Source organism: Somniosus microcephalus, unplaced genomic scaffold (genome assembly GCF_052327205.1).
Source record: "Somniosus microcephalus isolate GS21.2 unplaced genomic scaffold, FLI_Smic_1.0 scaffold96, whole genome shotgun sequence".
Taxonomy (NCBI): Eukaryota; Metazoa; Chordata; class Chondrichthyes; order Squaliformes; family Somniosidae; genus Somniosus; species Somniosus microcephalus.
The window spans coordinates 57,634-80,210 of record NW_028225283.1 but is presented as its reverse complement, the minus strand read 5'-3'; the positions used below and the strand labels follow the sequence as shown (position 1 = coordinate 80,210).

General features: G+C 53.1%; 1 protein-coding gene across 2 annotated transcripts in view; it reads right to left on the bottom strand.

Moving 5' to 3' along the window:
• The window catches only part of LOC147083077 (uncharacterized), an 82,615-nt gene that overhangs the window by 4,795 nt on the left and 55,243 nt on the right, over positions 1–22,577 (bottom strand). The window contains exons 7-13 of one of the 2 annotated variants that reach the window (XR_015075986.1): positions 19,110–19,173; positions 13,162–13,286; positions 12,133–12,353; positions 10,958–11,015; positions 10,068–10,282; positions 7,631–7,713; positions 1,477–1,554 (exon numbers count right to left, since the gene is read on the bottom strand). Coding sequence is in view for 1 of the 2 variants with exons in the window: in XM_085980277.1 (XP_085836403.1) it covers positions 1,346–1,554; positions 10,068–10,282; positions 10,958–11,015; positions 12,133–12,353; positions 13,162–13,286; positions 19,110–19,173 (892 nt within the window). In the remaining variant the exon portion in view is untranslated. Of the gene's footprint in view, positions 1–1,345; positions 1,555–7,630; positions 7,714–10,067; positions 10,283–10,957; positions 11,016–12,132; positions 12,354–13,161; positions 13,287–19,109; positions 19,174–22,577 lie in introns of those variants that run through there. The other variant, XM_085980277.1, reaches the window with a different exon arrangement.

Sequence of the window (22,577 nt, the reverse complement as noted above, 5' to 3'; positions counted from 1 at the left end):
GTCACTAACTATCAGGTACATGTGTAAGGGAGCTGATTGAGGAGAGTGTGTGTTTAGGGACAGTCACTAACTATCAGGTACATGTGTAAGGGAGCTGATTGAGGAGAATGTGTGTTTAGGGACAGTCACTAACTATCAGGTACATGTGTAAGGGAGCTGATTGAGGAGAGTGTGTGTTTAGGGACAGTCACTAACTATCAGGTACATGTGTAAGGGAGCTGATTGAGGAGTGTGTGTGTTTAGGGACAGTCACTAACTATCAGGTACATGTGTAAGGGAGCTGATTGAGGAGTGTGTGTTTAGGGACAGTCACTAACTATCAGGTACATGTGTAAGGGAGCTGATTGAGGAGTGTGTGTTTTTAGGGACAGTCACTAACTATCAGGTACATGTGTAAGGGAGCGGATTGAGGAGAGTGTGTGTTTAGGGACAGTCACTAACTATCAGGTACATGTGTAAGGGAGCTGATTGAGGAGTGTGTGTGTTTAGGGACAGTCACTAACTATCAGGTACATGTGTAAGGGAGCTGATTGAGGAGTGTGTGTGTTTAGGGACAGTCACTAACTATCAGGTACATGTGTAAGGGAGCTGATTGAGGAGTGTGTCTGTTTAGGGACTGTCACTAACTATCAGGTACATGTGTAAGGGAGCTGATTGAGGAGAGTGTGTGTTTAGGGACAGTCACTAACTATCAGGTACATGTGTAAGGGAGCTGATTGAGGAGTGTGTGTTTTTAGGGACAGTCACTAACTATCAGGTACATGTGTAAGGGAGCGGATTGAGGAGAGTGTGTGTTTAGGGACAGTCACTAACTATCAGGTACATGTGTAAGGGAGCTGATTGAGGAGTGTGTGTGTTTAGGGACAGTCACTAACTATCAGGTACATGTGTAAGGGAGCTGATTGAGGAGTGTGTCTGTTTAGGGACTGTCACTAACTATCAGGTACATGTGTAAGGGAGCGGATTGAGGAGTGTGTGTGTTTAGGGACAGTCACTAACTATCAGGTACATGTGTAAGGGAGCTGATTGAGGAGTGTGTGTGTTTAGGGACAGTCACTAACTATCAGGTACATGTGTAAGGGAGCTGATTGAGGAGTGTGTGTGTTTAGGGACAGTCACTAACTATCAGGTACATGTGTAAGGGAGCTGATTGAGGAGAGTGTGTGTTTAGGGACAGTCACTAACTATCAGGTACATGTGTAAGGGAGCTGATTGAGGAGTGTGTGTGTTTAGGGACAGTCACTAACTATCAGGTACATGTGTAAGGGAGCTGATTGAGGAGTGTGTGTGTTTAGGGACAGTCACTAACTATCCATCAGGGACACAGATAAAGCGAGGTACTCACAGAATGGAGTGATCATCGGAGAACTCCACACTCAGCATGATGTGGAATGGGTAGAGGACAAACGCCAGGTAGCGAGACCAGGTGAGCCAGAATGGCAACTGCTGGATGTAGAACCCGCCCAGCAGGAGAGTTGTCAGCATGAAGATAGAGGCGAAGATGATGGACTGGTCAATCCTGAGGAAGACAGCGCTGGCAAACAAACCGATGGACTGAGAGGGAGAGAAAGAGAGAGGAGGAGGAGGTGTGGAATGGTTATCATCTGTGTACACGTAAAACCCACCCGCCGTAATGGACGTGTTACTTCTTCTCCCGCCACACACCCACACCTCACCTCTACCCTAGCAGTCACTGGTATTCTCTCTCCCATTGGAGTCAAAATGTTGAGGCTCGAGCCCCACAATCCTAGGCCTACACTCACCCCAGTTCCAAGTACTGAGGGAGCACTGCACTGTCGGAGGGGCAGTACTGAGGGACTGCTGCAGTGTCGGAGGGGCAGTACTGAGGGAGCGCTGCAGTGTCGGAGGGGCAGTACTGAGGAAGCGCTGCAGTGTCGGAGGGGCAGTACTGAGGGAGTGCTGCACTGTCGGAGGGGCAGTATTGAGGGAGCGCTGCACTGTCGGAGGGGCAGTACTGAGGGAGCGCTGCACTATCGGAGGGGAGGTACTGAGGGAGCACTGCACTGTCAGAGGGGCAGTACTGAGGGAGCGCTGCACTGTCGGAGGGGCAGTACTGAGGGAGCACTGCACTGTCGGAGGGGCAGTACTGAGGGAGTGCTGCACTGTCGAAGAGGCAGTACTGAGGGAGCGGTGCACTGTCGGAGGGGCAGTACTGAGGGAGAGCCGCACTGTCGGAAGGGCAGTACTGAGGGAGCGCTGCACTGCTGGACGGGCAGTACTGAGGGAGTGCTGCACTCTCGGTGGGTCAGTACTGAGGGAGCGCCGCACTGTCAGAGGGGCAGTACTGAGGGAGCGCTGCACTGTCGGAGGAGCAGTACTGAGGGAGCGCTGCACTGTCGGAGGGGCAGTACTGAGGGAGCGCCGCACTGTCGGAGGGGCAGTACTGAGGGAGCGCTGCACTGTCGGAAGGGCAGTACTGAGGAAGCGCCGCACTGCCAGAGGGGCAGTACTGAGGGAGCGCTGCACTGTCGGAGGGACAATACTGAGGGAGCGCTGCACTGTCGGAGGGGCAGTACTGAGGGAGCGCCGCACTGTCGGAGGGGCACTGCTGAGGGAGCGCCGCACTGTCGGAGGGGCAGTACTGAGGGAGCACTGCACTGTCGGAGGGGCATCACTGAGGAAGCGCTGCACTGTCGGAGGGGCAGTACTGAGGGAGCGCTGCACTGTCGGAGGGGCAGTACTGAGGGAGCGCTGCACTGTCGGAGGGGCAGTACTGAGGGAGCGCTGCACTCTCGGTGGGTCAGTACTGAGGGAGCGCCGCACTGTTGGAGGGGCAGTACTGAGGGAGCGCTGCACTGTCGGAGGGGCAGTACTGAGGGAGCGCTGCACTGTCGGAGGGGCAGTACTGAGGGAGCGCTGCACTGTCGGAGAGGCAGTACTGAGGGAGCGCTGCACTGTCGGAGGGTCGGTACTGAGGGAGCGCTGCACTGTTGGAGGGGCAGTACTGAGGGAGCGCTGCACTGTCGGAGGGGCAGTACTGAGGGAGCGCTGCACTGTCGGAGGGTCGGTACTGAGGGAGCGCTGCACTGTCGGAGGGGCAGTACTGAGGGATCGCTGCACTGTCGAAGGGGCAGTACTGAGGGAGCGCTGCACTGTCGGAGGGTCGGTACTGAGGGAGCGCTGCACTGTTGGAGGGGCAGTACTGAGGGAGCGCTGCACTGTCGAAGGGGCAGTACTGAGGGAGCGCCGCACTGTCGGAGGGGCAGTACTGAGGGATCGCTGCACTGTCGAAGGGGCAGTACTGAGGGAGCGCTGCACTGGCGGAGAGGCAGTACTGAGGGAGCGCTGCACTGTCGAAGGGGCAGTACTGAGGGAGCGCTGCACTGTCGGAGGGGCAGTACTGAGGGATCGCTGCACTGTCGAAGGGGCAGTACTGAGGGAGTGCTGCACTGTCGGAGGGGCAGTACTGAGGGAGCGCTGCACTGTCGGAGGGTCGGTACTGAGGGATCGCTGCACTGTCGAAGGGGCAGTACTGAGGGAGCGCTGCACTGTCGAAGGGGCAGTACTGAGGGAGCGCTGCACTGTCGAAGGGGCAGTACTGAGGGATCGCTGCACTGTCGGAGGGTCAGTACTGAGGAAGCGCTGCACTGTTGGAGGTGCCGTCTATTGGAGGACCATATCTGCCCTCTCAAGGGGATGTAAAAGATCCCACGGTCGCTGTTGCTAAGAAGAGCAGTGGGGATTACCATGGTGTCCTCGGGCCTAGTGTTTATCCCTCAACCTATATCCCTAATGGTACAGTTTATGTGGTCCTTCAACACAATCTTGTTTGTGGGAGCTTGCTGTGCACAAATTGACTGCTGCGTTTCCTGTACTACAACAGTGACTACACTTCAAAAATATTTCATTGGCTGTAAAGAACTTTGGGACATCCAGAGGTTGTGAAAGGCACTATATAAATGCACACTGTCAGTGTAATGTAGAGGGAGCTCTACACTGTATCTAACCCGTGCTGTACCTGCCCCGGGAGCGCTCGATGCAGACACTGGGTATAAAGTGGGGGACACACTGTCAGGGTAATGTAGAGGGAGCTCTGCACTGTATCTAACCCATGCTGTACCTGCCCTGGGAGCGCTCGATGCAGACACTGGGTATAAAGTGTGGAACACACTGTCAGGGTAATGTAGAGGGAGCTCTACACTGTATCTAACCCGTGCTGTCCCTGCCCTGGGAGCGCTCGATGCTGGTACTGGGTATAAAGTGGAGACACACTGTCAGGGTAATGTAGAGGGAGTTCTGCACTGTATCTAACCCGTGCTGTACCTGCCCTGGGAGCACTCGATGCTGACACTGGGTATAAAGTGGGGGACACACTGTCAGGGTAATGTAGAGGGAGCTCTACACTGTATCTAACCCGTGCTGTACCTGCCCTGGGAGCGCTCGATGCAGACACTGGGTATAAAGTGTGGAACACACTGTCAGGGTGATGTAGAGGGAGCTCTACACTGTATCTAACCCGTGCTGTACCTGCCCTGGGAGCGCTCGATGCTGACACTGGGTTTAAAGTGGGGGACACACTGTCAGGGTAATGTAGAGGGAGCCCTACACTGTATCTAACCCGTGCTATACCTGCCCCGGGAGCGCTCGATGCTGACACTGGGTATAAAGTGGGGACACAATTCACAATTCACAATTCAAATCGCTTTATTGGCATGATAAGGTACATCTTATGTTGCCAAAGCGTCAAAATACATTTATGGTTGAGCACATAAACGCAGTTCTATTCATACAGTGTATAAACAGGTATATCCCTGAGTGTATAAATATACATTTGCATTGTTTATATATATTCATTTCTTAGTTTACTGGTTGTCCCTCTGTTCATGGCAAGCTGTAACATAGTGTGCCGCCAGTGTTACACAGCTTCTCTCCTCTCCCAGTAGGAATGGGAGTTTTTGGCTGTCATTCAGATTTCTGAATTCAGGGCATATTTGTGAGAATTTTTGGTAGAAATTCTCCCTGATGTCCTGATATTTTCCACAGGCTGTGAGGAAGTGCATCTCTGTCTCCACTACTCCCTGACTGCAGTGAGAGCATATCCTGTCTTCTCTTGGCAGCCTGGTCTGCCTGTGTCTGCCTTTTTCGATCGCTAGGCTATGTTCGCTAAGTCTGTCCCTTGTCAAGGTTCTTCTCAGTTTGTTATCCTTTACCATGGTCAGGTAATCAGCTATGTTGTATTGTCTGTTTAGGGCCAAGTAGCAATTGAGTTTGCTTCGGGTTTTTGTTGTTTCTGCCCAATATGTCAGATATTTTTCCTTTTGCTTAGCGACGATTGTGTTGGGTCGAATTCTTTGTGTTACCCTGTCACTGTCCTGGGGCTGGGTATTGTTAGTAGTTACTTCACTGAGTCCCAGGACTAGTTGACTGAGGGTATTCTTCTTTATGGTCAGCTCTTAGCATTTCAGGGCGTCGTAGTGATAGCATTGGGGGTTGCTCATTTGTAGGTGATTCCAAAATTTGGTGGCTCTTTTTTGGATAGTGATTATTAATGGATATTGGCCTAGTTCCGCCCTGCATGCATTGTTTACTGTTTTCCTTTGAGTCCGGAGGATACTTTTACAGAATTCTGCATGTAGGATCTCAATTGGGTGTTTGTCCCATTTTGCGAATTCTTGTTGAGTTAGCGGTCCCCATACCTCACTGCCATAGAGTGCAATTGGTTCAATTACTGATTTGAAAATTTTGAGCCAAATGCTAATTGGGATTTCTATTTGGATTGATTTTTTAATGGCATAGAAAGCCCTTCTTGCTTTCTCTTTCAGTTCATTCACAGCCAGTTTGAAGTTTCCCGTAGAACTGATTTTTAAGCCCAAGTATGTGTAGTTAGTGGTTTGTTCAATTTTGGTTGTTCCTACTGTGAAATTTATTTTGGGGCCCTGATGTTTGGATCTTTGCTGGAACACAAGGACTTTGGTTTTTTGGGGATTTATTGTCAGGGCCCAAGTCTGGCAGTACGACTCCAGCAGGTCCAGGTTCTGCTGTAGACCCTCTTTAGTTGGTGACAGCAGAACCAGGTCGTCTGCATAGAGGAGGAATTTAACCTTGGATTCATATAGGGTGAGGCCGGGTGCTGTAGATTGTTCAAGTAGTTTTGCCAATCCATTTATGTAAATATTAAAGAGTGTCGGTGAGATTGGCGAGCCCTGCGTCACCCCCCGCCCCTGTGGGAAGTATTTTGTTTGTTTGTCTCCAATTTTAACTGCACATTTGTTGTTTGTATACATTGATTTAATTACATCATATGTTTTCCCTCCTACCCCGCTTTCGATAAGTTTCAGGAATAAACCGTCATGCCAGATGGAGTCGAAAGCCTTCTGGAAATCTACAAAGCATGCATAGATTTTGCTTTTGTTATGGTGAACGTGTTTGTCAATTAGGGTCTGTAGGGTGAAGATATGATCGGATGTTCTATAGTTTGGCAGGAATCCAATTTGGCTTTTACTCAAGACATTGTGCTCCTCAAGGAAGTTTATAAGTCTTTTGTTTATGATGCTACAGAATACCTTCCCCAGGTTACTGTTTACACAGATGCCTCGATAGTTGTTTGGGTCGATTTTGTCCCCACTTTTGTATATGGGCGTTATGAGTCCTTTGTTCCAGATATCAGGGAAATAACCAACACTCAGAACCAAGTTGAAGAGTTTTAGGATAGCCAGTTTCATTTTGTCGTCTGTGTGTTTAATCATCTCGTTTAGTATGCCGTCTGTCCCGCAGGCTTTTCCTGGTCGCAGGTCCTTGAGTTTTTCAAGAAGTTCTTTTTCTGTTATTATGACGTCTAGCGGGTTTTGGTTATCTTTTATGGCCATTTCTAGCTTTTCCAGTTTTTTGCATATTTGGTGTTGCTCTGGTCTTAGTGTGTTTTTCTGGTATAATTTTTCAAAGTGGTTTACCCATGTGTCCCCATTTTGAATGGCCAAATCGTCGTGTTGTTTTTTGTGTAGTGTTTTCAAGTTTTCCCAGAAACAATTGGAATCAATGGATTCCTCCATGGAGCTGAGTGTATTCTTAATATATTGCTCTTTTTTGGTTCTGAGTATGTTTCTGTATTGTGTTAGTGTCTGACAATAAGTAAGGCGTAATTCCTCGTTTTCTGGATGTCTGTGTTTTTGGTTTGATATTTTTCTAAGTTTTTTCCTCATGTTATGGCAATCTCGGTCAAACCATTTTTCATACTTTTTTGTTTTGGGTTTGTTCTTGCGAGCTTTCAAGTTTGCATTTGTTGCCAAATTATCAAAAATATTGTTTAGTTTAATAACTGCCCGGTTTACGCCTTCTTTATTGTGAGTGTATATGTTATCCAGAAAGGTGTCTAAGAGAGCTTGAGTTGATGCATTGCTAATTGTTTTCTGGTATTTTTCCGTGTCGTTTTTGGCCCATCTGTACGATTTTTTGGTGTTGTACAGTTTACTGGGTTGTGTTTCTATGTTGCTTGTTTCTGTCTTTTTGAGGAACATAGTAATTTGACTGTGATCTGACAGTGTTGTTTGTGGTTTGACTGTGAATGCTCTGAAAGAGGATGGGTCTAAGTCTGTAATCATATAGTCTACTGTGCTGCAGCCAAGTGGTGAGCAATAGGTCGATCTTCCTAGGAGGTCTCCTATGAACCTACCATTGACAATGTACAGACCCAGGTTTCGACAGAGCTGTAGTAGCTGTTTTCCATTGGTATTTGACTGCTTGTCGCAGTTATGCCTGTATGGAAGGGAAGGGATGTCAAAGTGGTTATTCCCGAAAACGTAATTGTTTCCCTGATTATTGGTGAAGTCTGGTTCTTCGCCCGTTCTTGAATTGAGGTCCCCACAGATCAACACGTTCCCCTGGGCCTGGTATTGGATAATTTCCCACTCCATGTTGGAGAAGGTGTGCTCTTTAAAGTACGGGGAATCGATTGGGGGGATATAAAGTGCGCAAATGTAAACATCTTGGGTGTTTGAGATAAAGTGGGGGACACACTGTCAGGGTAATGTAGAGGGAGCTCTACACTGTATCTAACCCATGCTGTACCTGCCCTGGGAGCGCTCGATGCTGACACTGGGTATAAAGTGGGGGACACACTGTCAGGGTAATGTAGAGGGAGCTCTACACTGTATCTAACCCGTGCTGTACCTGCCCCGGGAGCGCTCGATGCTGACACTGGGTATAAAGTGGGGACACATTGTCAGGATAATGTAGAGGGAGCTCTACACTGTATCTAACCCATGCTGTACCTGCCCTGGGAGCACTCGATGCTGACACTGGGTATAAAGTGGGGACACACTGTCAGGGTAATGTAGAGGGAGCTCTACACTGTATCTAACTCGTGCTGTACCTGCCCTGGGAGCGCTCGATGCTGACACTGGGTATAAAGTGGGGACACACTGTCAGGGTAATGTAGAGGGAGCTCTACACTGTATCTAGCCCGTGTTGTACCTGCCCTGGGAACACTCGATGCTGACACTGGGTATAAAGTGGGGACACACTGTCAGGGTAATGTCGAGGGAGCTCTACACTGTATCTAACCTGTGCTGTACCTGCCCTGGGAGCGCTCGATGCTGACACTGGGTAAAAAGTGGGGGACCCACTGTCAGGGTAATGTAGAGGGAGCTCTACACTGTATCTAACCCGTGCTGTACCTGCCCCGGGAGCGCTCGATGCTGACACTGGGTATAAAGTAGGGACACACTGTCAGGGTAATGTAGAGGGAGCTCTACACTGTATCTAATCCGTGCTGTACCTGCCCTGGGAGCGCTCGATGCTGACACTGGGTGTAAAGTGGGGGACACACTGTCAGGGTAATGTACAGGGAGCTCTACACTGTATCTAACTCGTGCTGTAACTGCCCTGGGAGCGCTCAATGCTGACACTGGGTATAAAGTGGGGACACACTGTCAGGGTAATGTAGAGGGAGCTCCACACTGTGTCTAACCCGTGTTGTACCTGCCCTGGGAGCACTCGATCCTGACACTGGGTATAAAGTGGGGGACACACTGTCAGGGTAATGTAGAGGGAGCTCTACACTGTATCTAACCCGTGTTGTACCTGCCCTGGGAGTGCTCGATTCTGACACTGGGTATAAAGTGGGGACACACTGTCAGGGTAATGTAGAGGGAGCTCTACACTGTATCTAAACCGTGCTGTACCTGCCCTGGGAGCGTTCGATGCTGACACTGGGTATAAAGTGGGGACACACTGTCAGGGTAATGTAGAGGGAGCTCTACACTGTATCTAACCCGTGCTGTACCTGCCCTGGGAGCGCTCGATGCTGACACTGGGTATAAAGTGGGGACACACTGTCTGGGTAATGTAGAGGGAGCTCTACACTGTATCTAACCCGTGCTGTACCTGCCCTGGGAGCGCTCGATGCTGGCACTGGGTTTAAAGTGGGGGACACACTGTCAGGGTAATGTAGAGGGAGCTCTACACTGTATCTAACCCGTGCTGTACCTGCCCCGGGAGCGCTCGATGCTGACACTGGGTATAAAGTGGGGACACACTGTCAGGGTAATGTAGAGGGAGCTCTACACTGTATCTAACCCGTGCTGTACCTGCCCTGGGAGCGCTCGATGCTGACACTGGGTATAAAGTGGGGGACACACTGTCAGGGTAATGTAGAGGGAGCTCTACACTGTATCTAACCCGTGCTGTACCTGCCCTGGGAGCGCTCGATGCTGACACTGGGTATAAAGTGGGGACACACTGTCAGGGTAATGTAGAGGGAGCTCTACACTGTATCTAACCCATGCTGTACCTGCCCCGGGAGCGCTCGATGCTGACACTGGGTATAAAGTGGGGGACACACTGTCAGGGTAATGTAGAGGGAGCTCTACACTGTATCTAACCCGTGCTGTACCTGCCCTGGGAGTGCTCGATGCTGACACTGGGTATAAAGTGGGGACACACTGTCAGGGTAATGTAGAGGGAGCTCTACACTGTATCTAACCTGTGCTGTACCTGCCCTGGGAGCGCTCGATGCTGACACTGGGTATAAAGTGGGGACACACTGTCAGGGTAATGTAGAGGGAGCTCTACACTGTATCTAACCCGTGCTGTACCTGCCCCTCACTTACCTGCGCTGTCACTGCGCTGAGCATTATCACACCCAGATCTGTGAAGTAGGCGGCCGCTCCATTGAGACCGCCCATCCAGAAGGCAATGGTCATGCTGAAGGCTGGCTGGACGATGATCAAGGGCAACTCGCTCGTCATCTTGGCCAGATAGTACGCAGACAGACGGTAGGATCCAGACAACCTTTCCTTATTGATGATTGGTCGTTCCATTGGGACTGAAAGACACAAGAGGTCCTGTGAGACCTTGTAGATCCTGGAGCCCCTTGACCCGAAGGTATCGCCCCACTTAGATCGAGCGAGAGGCTGTGACTCCCAGATCAATAAAGTCCCAATCTCGCACAAACAAACACACACACCCCGCGCGCGCACACACCCCGCGCGCGCACACACCCCGCGCGCGCACACACCCCCGCACACACACACACACCCGCACACACACACACACACCCGCACACACACACCGCGCACACACACCCCGCACACACACCCCGCACACACACCCCGCACACACACCCCGCACACACACCCCGCACACACACCCCGCACACACACACCGCACACACACACCGCACACACACACCGCACACACACACCGCACACACACACCGCACACACACACCGCACACACACACCGCACACACACACCGCACACACACACCGCACACACACACCGCACACACACACCGCACACACACACCGCACACACACACCGCACACACACACCGCACACACCAGACACACAGCCCGCACAGGCACACATACACACTGCCTGCACACACGCTCACCCACAGGCACACACTTACCCCCATCCCCCAGCACACACTCATCCACACACACTGACTATACGACATCTAGATGTTCTATAATTGGTGTAAGGTGGGTGAACTCACATGAGGTTAAGGTCTCGAAGATTGGAGTGAATGCCCAGTACAAGAGGATGAAGTAAAGCTGAAACAATAATGACGGCGACAGTTTAGAATAACATCCAGTTCATCCAAGTCGAGCTCCTGTTGGTCAGAGCTCCCTCAGTACTGCCCCTCCGACAGTGCAGCGCTCCCTCGGTACTGCCCTTCCGACAGTGCAGCGCTCCCTCAGTACTGCCCCTCCGACAGTGCGTCGCTCCCTCAGTACTGCCCCTCCGACAGTGCGTCGCTCCCTCAGTACTGCCCCTCCGACAGTGCAGCACTCCCTCAGTACTGCCCCCCCAACAGTGCTGCACTCCCTCAGTACTGCCCCCGACAGTGCAGCGCTCCCTCAGTACTGCCCCTCCGACAGTGCAGCGCTCCCTCAGTACTGCCCCTCCGACAGTGCAGCGCTCCCTCAGTACTGCCCCTCCGACAGTGCAGCGCTCCCTCAGTACTGCCCCTCCGACAGTGCAGCGCTCCCTCGGTACTGCCAGTCTGACAGTGCAGCGCTCCCTCGGTACTGCCCGTCTGACAGTGCAGCACTCCCTCAGTACCGCACCTCCGACAGTGCAGCGCTCCCTCAGTACTGCCCCTCCGACAGTGCAGCGCTCTCTTGGTACTGCCCCCCCGACAGTGCAGCGCTCCCTCAGTACCGCCCCTCCGACAGTGCAGCACTCCCTCAGTACTGCCCCTCCGACAGTGCAGCACTCCCTCAGTACTGCCCCTCCGACAGTGCGGCACTCCCTCAGTACTGCCCCTCTGACAGTGCAGCGCTCCCTCAGTACTGCCCCTCCGACAGTGCGGCACTCCCTCAGTACTGCCCCTCTGACAGTGCAGCGCTCACCCAGTACTGCCCCTCCGACAGTGCAGCACTCCCTCAGTACTGCCCCTGACAGTGCAGCACCCCCAGTACTGCCCCTCCGACAGTGCAGCTCTCCCTCAGTACTGCCCCTCTGACAGTGCAGCACTCCCTCAGTACTGCCCCTCCGACAATGCAGCGCTCCCTCAGTACTGCCCCTCCGACAGTGCGGCGCTCCCTCAGTACTGTCCCGCCGACAGTGCAGCGTTCCCTCAGTACTGCCCCTCCGACAGTGCGGCACTCCCTCAGTACTGCCCGAATAGATTCAATGGAAGCGAGAAGGATTATGGGATGGACGTACCAATCCCGAAACGGCCTGGATCTGTTCCTCCACCTTAGGGATTTGCCACCAAATGGCCCCGGGGACGATGGCCATGGCCAGGGTCTGGATGAGGTTGAGCCAGGACAGGATGATTTCGCGTCGTTGCTTGAAATTGCGGGCTGTCAATGTGCGGTACTGAGTCCAGAACGAGGAGGCCCATCTTCTGTCCTGCTCCTCCTCCGAGGCCAGAGACGACCCCGCTGAAACACGGGGAGCGAGAGACTTGATTTAGATTGTTACATCCAAGGTTCATGGGGAGCAGATATAGACGTGTCCTGATAGCCAGAGTCAGCACCGAGCGCTCCCAGGGCAGGTACAGCACTGGTTAGATACAGTGTAGAGCTCCCTCTACATTACCCTGACAGTGTGTCCCCACTTTATACCCAGTGTCAGCATCGAGCGCTCCCAGGGCAGGTACAGCGCAGGTTAGATACAGTGTAGAGCTCCCTCTACATTACCCTGACAGTGTGTCCCCCACTTTATACCCAGTGTCAGCACCGAGTGCTCCCAGGGCAGGTACAGCACGGGTTAGATACAGTGTAGAGCTCCCTCTACATTACCCTGACAGTGTGTCCCCCACTTTATACCCAGTGTCAGCATCGAGCGCTCCCAGGGCAGGTACAGCACGGGTTAGATACAGTGTAGAGCTCCCTCTACATTACCCCAACAGTGTGTCCCCACTTTATACCCAGTGTCAGCATCGAGCGCTCCCAGGGCAGGTACAGCACGGGTTAGATACAGTGTAGAGCTCCCTCTACATTACCCTGACAGTGTGTCCCCCACTCTATACCCAGTGTCAGCATCGAGCGCTCCCAGGGCAGGTACAGCACGGGTTAGATACAGTGTAGAGCTCCCTCTACATTACCCTGACAGTGTGTCCCCCCACTTTATACCCAGTGTCAGCATCGAGCGCTCCCAGGGCAGGTACAGCATGGGTTAGATACAGTGTAGAGCTCCCTCTACATTTCCCTGACAGTGAGTCCCCGGGATTTGGGGAATATTCGGTACCTTGCTTCCGTGCGGGGTTGGCTCCTGTCCGCTGAAGATGCTTGTTCAAGGTGAGGCCATTGGGAATTTTATCATCTGGTAACTCAATGTAACCAGGATCCCCTGGTGATTCCAGGCTGGTTTTTCTGGGAATGGGGAGCAAACAGGTAACAGACAGGAGCGTCGCTCCGTTAGTTTAAAGGCACGCGGCTGAAATCAATTTGATAATTATTATTGCTAAGCGTTTATCTCAGACAGCACCTCCGAAACCCGCGGCCTCTGCCACTTAGAAGGGAACACCACCACCTCCAAGTTCCCCTCCAAGGCTCACACCATCCTGACTTGGAAGTATATCACCGTTCCTTCATCGTCGCTGGGTCAAAATCCTGGAACTCCCTCCCGAACAGCACTGTGGGAGCACCTTCACCACACGGACTGCAGCGGTTCAAGAAGGCGGCTCACCACCACCTTCTCAAGGGCAACTAGGGATGGGCAATAAATGCTGGCCTTACCAGCGACGCCCACATCCCGTGAATGAAATTTTAAAAATCACTGGTTAGGCCCCAGCTGGAGTATTGTGTCCCACTTCTGGGCTCCACCCTTTAGGAAGGATGTCAAGGCCTTGGAGCAGGTGGTGGGGAGATACTAGAATGGTGCCAGGAATGAGGGACTTCAGTTATGTGGAGAGACTGGAGAAGCTGGGATTGTTCTCCTTAGAGCAGAGAAGGTTAAGGGGGAGATGGACCAGAATGGTACCAGGGATGAGGGACTTCAGTTATGTGGAGAGGCTGGAGAAGCTGGGATTGTTCTTCTTAGAGCAGAGAAGGTTAAGGGGAGATTGACCAGAATGGTACCAGGGATGAGGGACTTCAGTTATGTGGAGAGACTGGAGAAGCTGGGATTGTTCTCCTTAGAGCAGAGAAGGTTAAGGGGGAGATGGACCAGAATGGTACCAGGGATGAGGGACTTCAGTTATGTGGAGAGGCTGGAGAAGCTGGGATTGTTCTTCTTAGAGCAGAGAAGGTTAAGGGGAGAGTGACCTGAATAGTACCAGGGATGAGGGACTTCAGTTACGTGGAGAGACTGGAGAAGCTGGGATTGTTCTCCTTAGAGCAGGGAAGGTTAAGGGGAGATTGACCAGAATGGTACCAGGGATGAGGGACTTCAGTTAGGTGGAGAGACTGGAGAAGCTGGGATTGTTCTGCTTGGAGCAGAGGTGGTGAAGAGGAAATTTAATTGAGGCGTTCAAAATCATAAAGGGTTTTGATAGAATAAAAAATGAGCAACTGTCTCCACTGGCTTGAGGGTCGGTAACCAGAGGACACAGATCTAAGATATTTGGGAAAAGAACCAGGGGGGAGATGAGGAGAATCTTTTAACGCAGCGAGTTGTTGTGATCTGGAACGCGCTGTCTGAAAGGGCGGTGGAAGCAGATTCAATAGTAGCTTTCAAAAGGGGAATTGGAGAAATAATTGATGGGGAAGAATTTGCCGGGCCATGGGGAAAGAGCAAGCGGTAGGGAGTGGGAATAACTGGATAGCTCTACCAAAGAGCCGGCATTGGCACGATGGGCCGAATGGCCTCCTTCTGTGCTGTGTAATTCTAGGATTCTAATAGCAAGGAAAGATTGAACAGGCTGGGGCTCTTTCCTCAAGAATAGAGAAGGCTGAGGGGCGACCTGACGGAGGTCTTTCAGTTTCTGGAAGGGTTTGATGGGCTAGACATAGAGAGGATGTTTCCACCTGTCGAACTAGGGGCCATCAATATAAGATAGTCACTAGTAAATCCAACAGGGAACTCACGAGAAACCTCATTACCCAGAGAGTGGTGAGAATGTACAGCATAACACTGTCATCATTGTTTTCCTGGACAAGCCGCTCCATATCTCTGTAAGCTCGCCCGATACCTACAACCCTCTCCATCTGTGTAACCTCCTCCAGCCCCTACAACACTCCCTATCTCTGTAACCTCCTACAGCCCCTACAAACCTTCCTATCTCTGTAACCTCCTCCAGCCCCTACAACCCTCCCTATCTCTGTAACCTCCTCCAGCCCCTACAACCCTCCCTATCTCTGTAACCTCCTCCAGCCCCTACAACCCTCCCTATCTCTGTAACCTCCTCCAGCCCCTACAACACTCCCTATCTCTGTAACCTCCTCCAGCCCCTACAACCCTCCCTATCTCTGTAACCTCCTCCAGCCCCTATAACCCTCCCTATCTCTGTAACCTCCTCCAGCCCCAACAACCCTCCCTATCTCTGTAACCTCCTACAGCCCTACAAACCTTCCTATCTCTGTAACCTCCTCCAGCCCCTACAACCCTCCCTATCTCTGTAACCTCCCCCAGCCCCTACAACCCTCCCTATCTCTGTAACCTCCTCCAGCCCCTACAACACTCCCTATCTCTGTAACCTCCTCCAGCCCGGCAACCCTCCCAATCTCTGTAACCTCCATCGGTCCCTACACCCCTCCCTATCTCTGCAAACTCCCCCAACCCCTACAACCCTCCCTATCTCTGCAAACTCCTCCAGCCCTACAACCCTCCCTATCTCTGTAACCTCCACCAGCACCTACAACCCTCCCTATCTCGGCAACCTCCTCCAGCCCCGACAACCCTCCCTATCTCTGTAACCTCCTCCAGCCCCTACAACCCTCCCTATCTCTGTAACCACCTCCAGCCCCTACAATCCTCCCTATCTCTGTAACATCCTCCAGCCCCTACAACACTCCCTATCTCTGTAACCTCCTCCAGCCCCTACAACCCTCCCTATCTCTGTAACCTAATCCAGCCCCTACAACCCTCCCTATCTCTGTAGCCTCCTCCAGCCCCTACAACACTCCCTATCTCTGTAACCTCCTCCAGCCCCTACAACACTCCCTGGCCTAGAAATTCACTGGCCCTAGCGCCGCTTTTGAGGCGCTAGAGGGCCTAGCGCCGAAGTTATGGCCAGTTTAGAAATTGACAGGGGCCCTAAATCGGCGTTAGGCCGGTAGCGCTGCGCCGGCACCGATGACGTCATCGGTGTGCGCAGCGTCCGGTTGCCATGGTAACCCGCCCGAACTCGGAAATTGAGTTGCGGCCGCCTCGCCCGTGGCAGCCGCAAGCAACGTTCTGGCAGAGGTGCCTTACAGAACTTTGCGCCGGCGCATTAAAGGCCCCGCGGCGGCCGGCCGCTTTCCCGCCGGCCGCCTGGCCGCAGCTCCCTCCCCGGACGTCCCCCCCGCCCCCCCGGAACAGAAGCAAGCCCGGCACTTGTCCGAGGTGCCGGGCTCATTTTTTAAAAGATTATCGTGGGCCGCGGCCGGGTGCAGGCAGCTCCTCCTTAACGGAAGGAGGAGGCCTGCACTTCCCGAGCCTGCCGCACCGCAGCGGGCGCCGCAGCGCCGGAATAGCGCCGCAATGCGGCGCCAGTTTTGAGGCGCTGAGACCCCTCAGTAGCGCCGGCAGCCGTTTGGGCGCGGCGCTACTGAATTTTTGGCGCGCGCAGGGGGACTTAGCGCCGGCACTAACTTCCGGCGCTAAAGCCCTCGCTGCGCCAAAACCGAATTTCTAGGCCCCTATCTCTGTAACCTCCTCCAGCCCCTACAACCCTCCCTAACTCTAATCTCCTGCAGCCCCTACAACCCTCCCTATCTCTGTAGCCTCCTCCAGCCCCTACAACACTCCCTATCTCTGTAACATCCACCAGCCCTACAACACCCACATCTCTGTAACCTCCTCCAGCCCTACAACCCTCCCTATCACTGTAACCTCCTGCAGCCCCAACAACCCTCCCTATCTCTGTAACCTCCTCCAGCCCCTACAACCCTCCCTATCTCTGTAACCTCCTCCAGCCCCTACAACACTCCCTATCTCTGTAACCTCCTCCAGCCCCTACAACCCTCCCTAACTCTAACCTCCTCCAGCCCCTACAACCCTCCCTATCTCTGTAACGTCCTCCAGCCCTACAACCCTCCCCATCTCTGTTCCCGAGACAGATTACCGAGGGCACTCGCACCCTTTCACCGACCAGATGGAGTGTTCAAGGAGCGACGGCTGCACACGTCAAGTCTTCAACAAGGACAGTTTAAAGGGGTCCCTGAGAGACTCACTCTTTAAACAGGGTCCCTGACGGAGAGACTCCCTCTTTAAACAGGGTCCCTGACGGAGAGACTCCCTCTTCAAAAGGGGTCGCTGACGGAGAGACTCCCTCTTTAAACAGGGTCTCTGACGGGGAGACTCCCTCTTTAAACAGGGTCCCTGACGGAGAGACTCCCTCTTCAAAAGGGGCCCCTGACAGAGAGACTCCCTCTTTAAACAGGGTCTCTGACGGGGAGACTCCCTCTTTAAACAGGGTCCCTGACGGAGACACTCCCTCTTTAAACAGGGTCCCTGACGGAGAGACTCCCTCTTTAAACAGGGTCCCTGACGGAGAGACTCCCTCTTTAAACAGGGTCCCTGATGGAGAGACTCCCTCTTTAAACAGGGTCCCTGACGGAGAGACTCCCTCTGTAAACAGGGTCCCTGACGGAGAGACTCCCTCTTTAAACAGGGTCCCTGACGGAGAGACTCCCTCTTTAAACAGGGTCCCTGACAGAGAGACTCCCTCTTTAAACAGGGTCCCTGATGGAGAGACTCCCTCTTTAAACAGGGTCCCTGACAGAGAGACTCCCTCTTTAAACGGGGTCCCTGATGGAGAGACTCCCTCTGTAAACAGGGTCCCTGACGGAGAGACTCCCTCTGTAAACAGGGTCCCTGACGGAGAGACTCCCTCTTTAAACAGGGTCCCTGACGGAGAGACTCCCTCTTTAAACACGGTCCCTGATGGAGAGACTCCCTCTTTAAACAGGGTCCCTGACGGAGAGACTCCCTCTTTAAACAGGGTCCCTGACAGAGAGACTCCCTCTTTAAACAGGGTCCCTGATGGAGAGACTCCCTCTTAGGGTCCCTGACGGAGAGACTCCCTCTTTAAACAGGGTCCCTGACGGAGAGGCTCCCTCTTTAAACAGGGTCCCTGACGGAGAGACTCCCTCTTTAAACAGGGTCCCTGACGGAGAGACTCCCTCTTTAAACAGGGTCCCTGACGGAGAGACTCCCTCTTTAAACAGGGTCCCTGACGGAGAGACTCCCTCTTTAAACAGGGTCCCTGACGGAGAGACTCCCTCTTTAAACAGGGTCCCTGACGGAGAGACTCCCTCTTTAAACAGGGTCCCTGACGGAGAGACTCCCTCTTTAAACAGGGTCCCTGACGGAGAGACTCCCTCTTTAAACACGGTCCCTGACGGAGAGACTCCCTCTTTAAACAGGGTCCCTGACGGAGAGACTCCCTCTTTAAACAGGGTCCCTGACGGAGAGACTCCCTCTTTAAACAGGGTCCCTGACGGAGAGACTCCCTCTTTAAACAGGGTCCCTGACGGAGAGACTCCCTCTTTAAACAGGGTCCCTGACGGAGGGACTCCCTCTTTAAACAGGGTCCCTGACGGAGAGACTCCCTCTTTAAACAGGGTCCCTGACGGTGAGACTCCCTCTTTAAACAGGGTCCCTGACGGAGAGACTCCCTCTTTAAACAGGGTCCCTGACGGAGAGACTCCCTCTTTAAACAGGGTCCCTGACGGAGAGACTCCCTCTTTAAACAGGGTCCCTGACGGAGAGACTCCCTCTTTAAACAGGGTCTCTGACGGAGAGACTCCCTCTTTAAACAGGGTCCCTGACGGAGAGACTCCCTCTTTAAACAGGGTCCCTGACGGAGAGACTCCCTCTTTAAACAGGGTCCCTGATGGAGAGACTCCCTCTTTAAACAGGGTCCCTGACGGAGAGACTCCCTCTTTAAACAGGGTCCCTGACGGAGAGACTCCCTCTTTAAACAGGGTCTCTGACGGAGAGACTCCCTCTGTAAACAGGGTCCCTGAGAGGTCCCTGAGTTTTTTCAGATCTAGAACGAGCGGCTGAATGTCAGAGGTGCGGTGTAAGTTCAGATGGCAGTCTCTTACCGTAACACATTCGCTGCTGCCACTATCTTCTCTCTCACCTCGGGAGATTGTTTGACTTTATCCACTAAAGAAAGGACAGACAGGTTAGTGTGGAAATCCTTTCCCTCAAACTGCAGTCGGGAGAATGTGTGGGGACACCGTAAATATTGTGCTTCATTCTGCTCTGTACCTTGCTTTGGCAAAATTTCCCACTCTCCGAGACTCCTGGCTCAATGATTCCAGCACTCTCCCAGCCTCCACCATCTGTAAGCTTCAGATCATCCAAAACTCCTGCTAATATTCCCGTATCCCAACTCGCACAGAGTCCCGCTAACCCATCACCCCGCCGTGTACTCTGACATACATTGGCTCCTGTTGCAGCAATGCCTCGATTTTAAAATCTTCCATCCTCGTGTTCACATCCCTCCATGGCCACAGCCCCTCCCTATCACTGTAACCTCCTCCAGCACGACAACCCTCCCTATCACTGTAACCTCCTCCAGCCCGACAACCTTCCCTATCACTGTAACCTCCTCCAGCCCGACAACCCTCCCTATCTCTGTAACCTCCTCCAGCCCGACAACCCTCCCTATCTCTGTAAATTCCTCCAGCCCCAACAACCCTCCCTATCTCTGTAACATCCTCCAGCCCCTACAACCCTCCCTATCTCTGTAACCTCCTCCAGCCCGACAACCCTCCCTATCACTGTAACCTCCTCCAGCCCCGACAACCCTCCCTATCTCTGTAACCTCCTCCAGCCCTACAACCCTCCCTATCTCTGTAAATTCCTCCAGCCCCAACAACCCTCCCTATCTCTGTAACATCCTCCAGCCCCTACAACCCTCCCTATCTCTGTAACCTCCTCCAGCCCTACAACCCTCCCTATCTCTGTAACCTCCTCCAACCCTACAACCCTCCCTATCTCTGTTACCTCCTCCAGCCCTACAACCCTCCTTATCTCTGTAACTTCCTCCAGCCCTACAACACTCCCTATCTCTGTAACCTCCTCCAGCCCTACAACCCTCCCTATCTCTGTAACCTCCTCCAGCCCGACAACCCTCCCTATCACTGTAACCTCCTCCAGCCCTACAACCCTCCCTATCTCTGTAACCTCCTCCAGCCCTACAACCCTCCCTATCTCTGTAAACTCCTCCAGCCCCAACAACCCTCCCTATCTCTGTAACATCCTCCAGCCCCTACAACCCTCCCTATCTCTGTAACCTCCTCCAGCCCCGACAACCCTCCCTGTCTCTGTAACCTCCTCCAGCCCTACAACCCTCCCTATCTCTGTAACCTCCTCTAGCCCTACAAACCTCCCTATCTCTGTAACCTCCTCCAGCCCCTACAGCCCTCCCTATCTCTGTAACCTCAGACAGCCCCTAAAAACCTCCCTATCTCTGTAACCGCCTCCAGCCCCTACAACCCTCCCTATCTCTGTAACCACCTCCCGCCCCACAACCGACCCTATCTCTGTAACCTCCTCCAACCCCTACAACCCTCGCTATCTCTGTAACCTCCTCCAGCCTCACAGCCCACCCTATCTCCGTAACCATCTCCAGCCCCTACAACCCTCCCTATCTCTGTAACCTCCTCCAGCACCTACAAACCTCCCTATCTCTGTAACCTCCTCCAGCCCCTACAACCCTCCCTATCTCCGTAACCTCCTCCAGCCCTACAACCCTCCCTATCTCTGTAAACTCCTCCAGCCTCTACAACCCGCCCTATCTCTGTAACATCCTCCAGCCCCGACAACCCTCCCTATCTCTGTAACCTCCTCCAGCCCTACAACCCTCCCTATCTCTGTAACCTCCTCCAGCCCAACAACCTTCCTTATCTCTGTAACATCCTCCAGCCCTACAACCCACCCTATCTCTGTAACCTCCTCCAGCCCCTACAACCCTCCCTGTCTCTGTAACCTCCTCCAGCCCTACAACCCTCCCTATCTCTGTAACCTCCTCCAGCCCTACAAACCTCCCTATCTCTGTAACCTCCTCCAGCCCCTACAGCCCTCCCTATCTCTGTAACTTCCTCCAGCCCCTACAGCCCTCCCTATCTCTGTAACCTCCTCCAGCCCCTACAGCCCTCCCTATCTCTGTAACTTCCTCCAGCCCCTACAATCCTCCCTATCTCTGTAACCTCCTCCAGCCCCTGCAAACCTCCCTATCTCTGTAACCTCCTCCAGCCCCTACAACCCTCCCTATCTCTGTAACCTCCTCCAGCCCCTACAACCCTCCCTATCTCTGTAACCTCCTCCAGCCCTACAACCCTCGCTATCTCTGTAACCTCCTCCAGCCCTACAACCCTCCCTATCTCTGTAACCTCCTCCAGCCCTACAACCCTCCTTATCTCTGTAACTTCCTCCAGCCCTACAACCCTCCCTATCTCTGTAACCTCCTCCAGCCCCTACAACCCTCCCTATCTCTGTAACCTCGTCCAGCCCCTACAACCCTCCCTATCTCTGTAACGTCCTCCAACCCTACAACCCTCCCTATCTCTGTAACTCCTCCAGCACCTACAACCCTCCCTATCTCTGTAACCCCCTCCAGCCCCTACAACCCTCCCTATCTCTGTAACCTCCCCCAGCCCTACAACCCTCCCTATCGCTGTAACCTCCTCCAGCCCCTACAACCCTCCCTATCTCTGTAACCTCCCCCAGCCCTACAACCCTCCCTATCGCTGTAACCTCCTCCAGCCACTACAACCCTCCCTATCTCTGTAACCTCCTCCAGCCCTACAACCCTCCCTATCTCTGTAACCTCCTCCAGCCCCTGCAACCCTCCCTATCTCTGTAACCTCCTCCAGCCCCTACAACCCTCCCTATCTCTGTAACCTCCTCCAGCCCTACAACCCTCCCTATCTCTGTAACCTCCTCCAGCCCCTACAACCCTCCCTATCTCTGTAACCCCGTCCAGCCCCTACAACCCTCCCTATCTCTGTAACCTCCTCCAGCCCCTACAACCCTCCCTATCTCTGTAACCTCCTCCAGCCCCTACAACCCTCCCTATCTCTGTAACCTCCTCCAGCCCCTACAACCCTCAGAGATCTCTGTGCTCCTATAATTCTGGCACCTTGCTCCTCCCCCCCACCCGATTACCATCACTCCACCATTGGCGGCCTTGCCTTCAGCTGCCAAAGCCCCGAAGCTCTGAAATTTTCCCCCTAAACCTCTCCCCCACTCTCTCCTCCTTTAAGACGCTCCTTAAAACCCGCCCGTTTGAACATAGGAAAAGGGGGAGGCCATTCAGCCGATGGCACCTCTTACATAGCAGCAGGGGGAGGCCATTGAGCCCCTCGAGCCTGCTCCGCCATTCAATAAGATCATGACTGATCATCGACCTCAACTCCAGTTTCCCGCCCGATCCCCATATCCCTCGATTCCCCTAGAGTCCAAAAACTATCGATCTCAGCCTTGAATAGACTCAAAGATTCAGCATGCACAGCCCTCTAGGGTGGAGAATTCCAAAGATTCACTAGCAGAGAAGGTTGAAG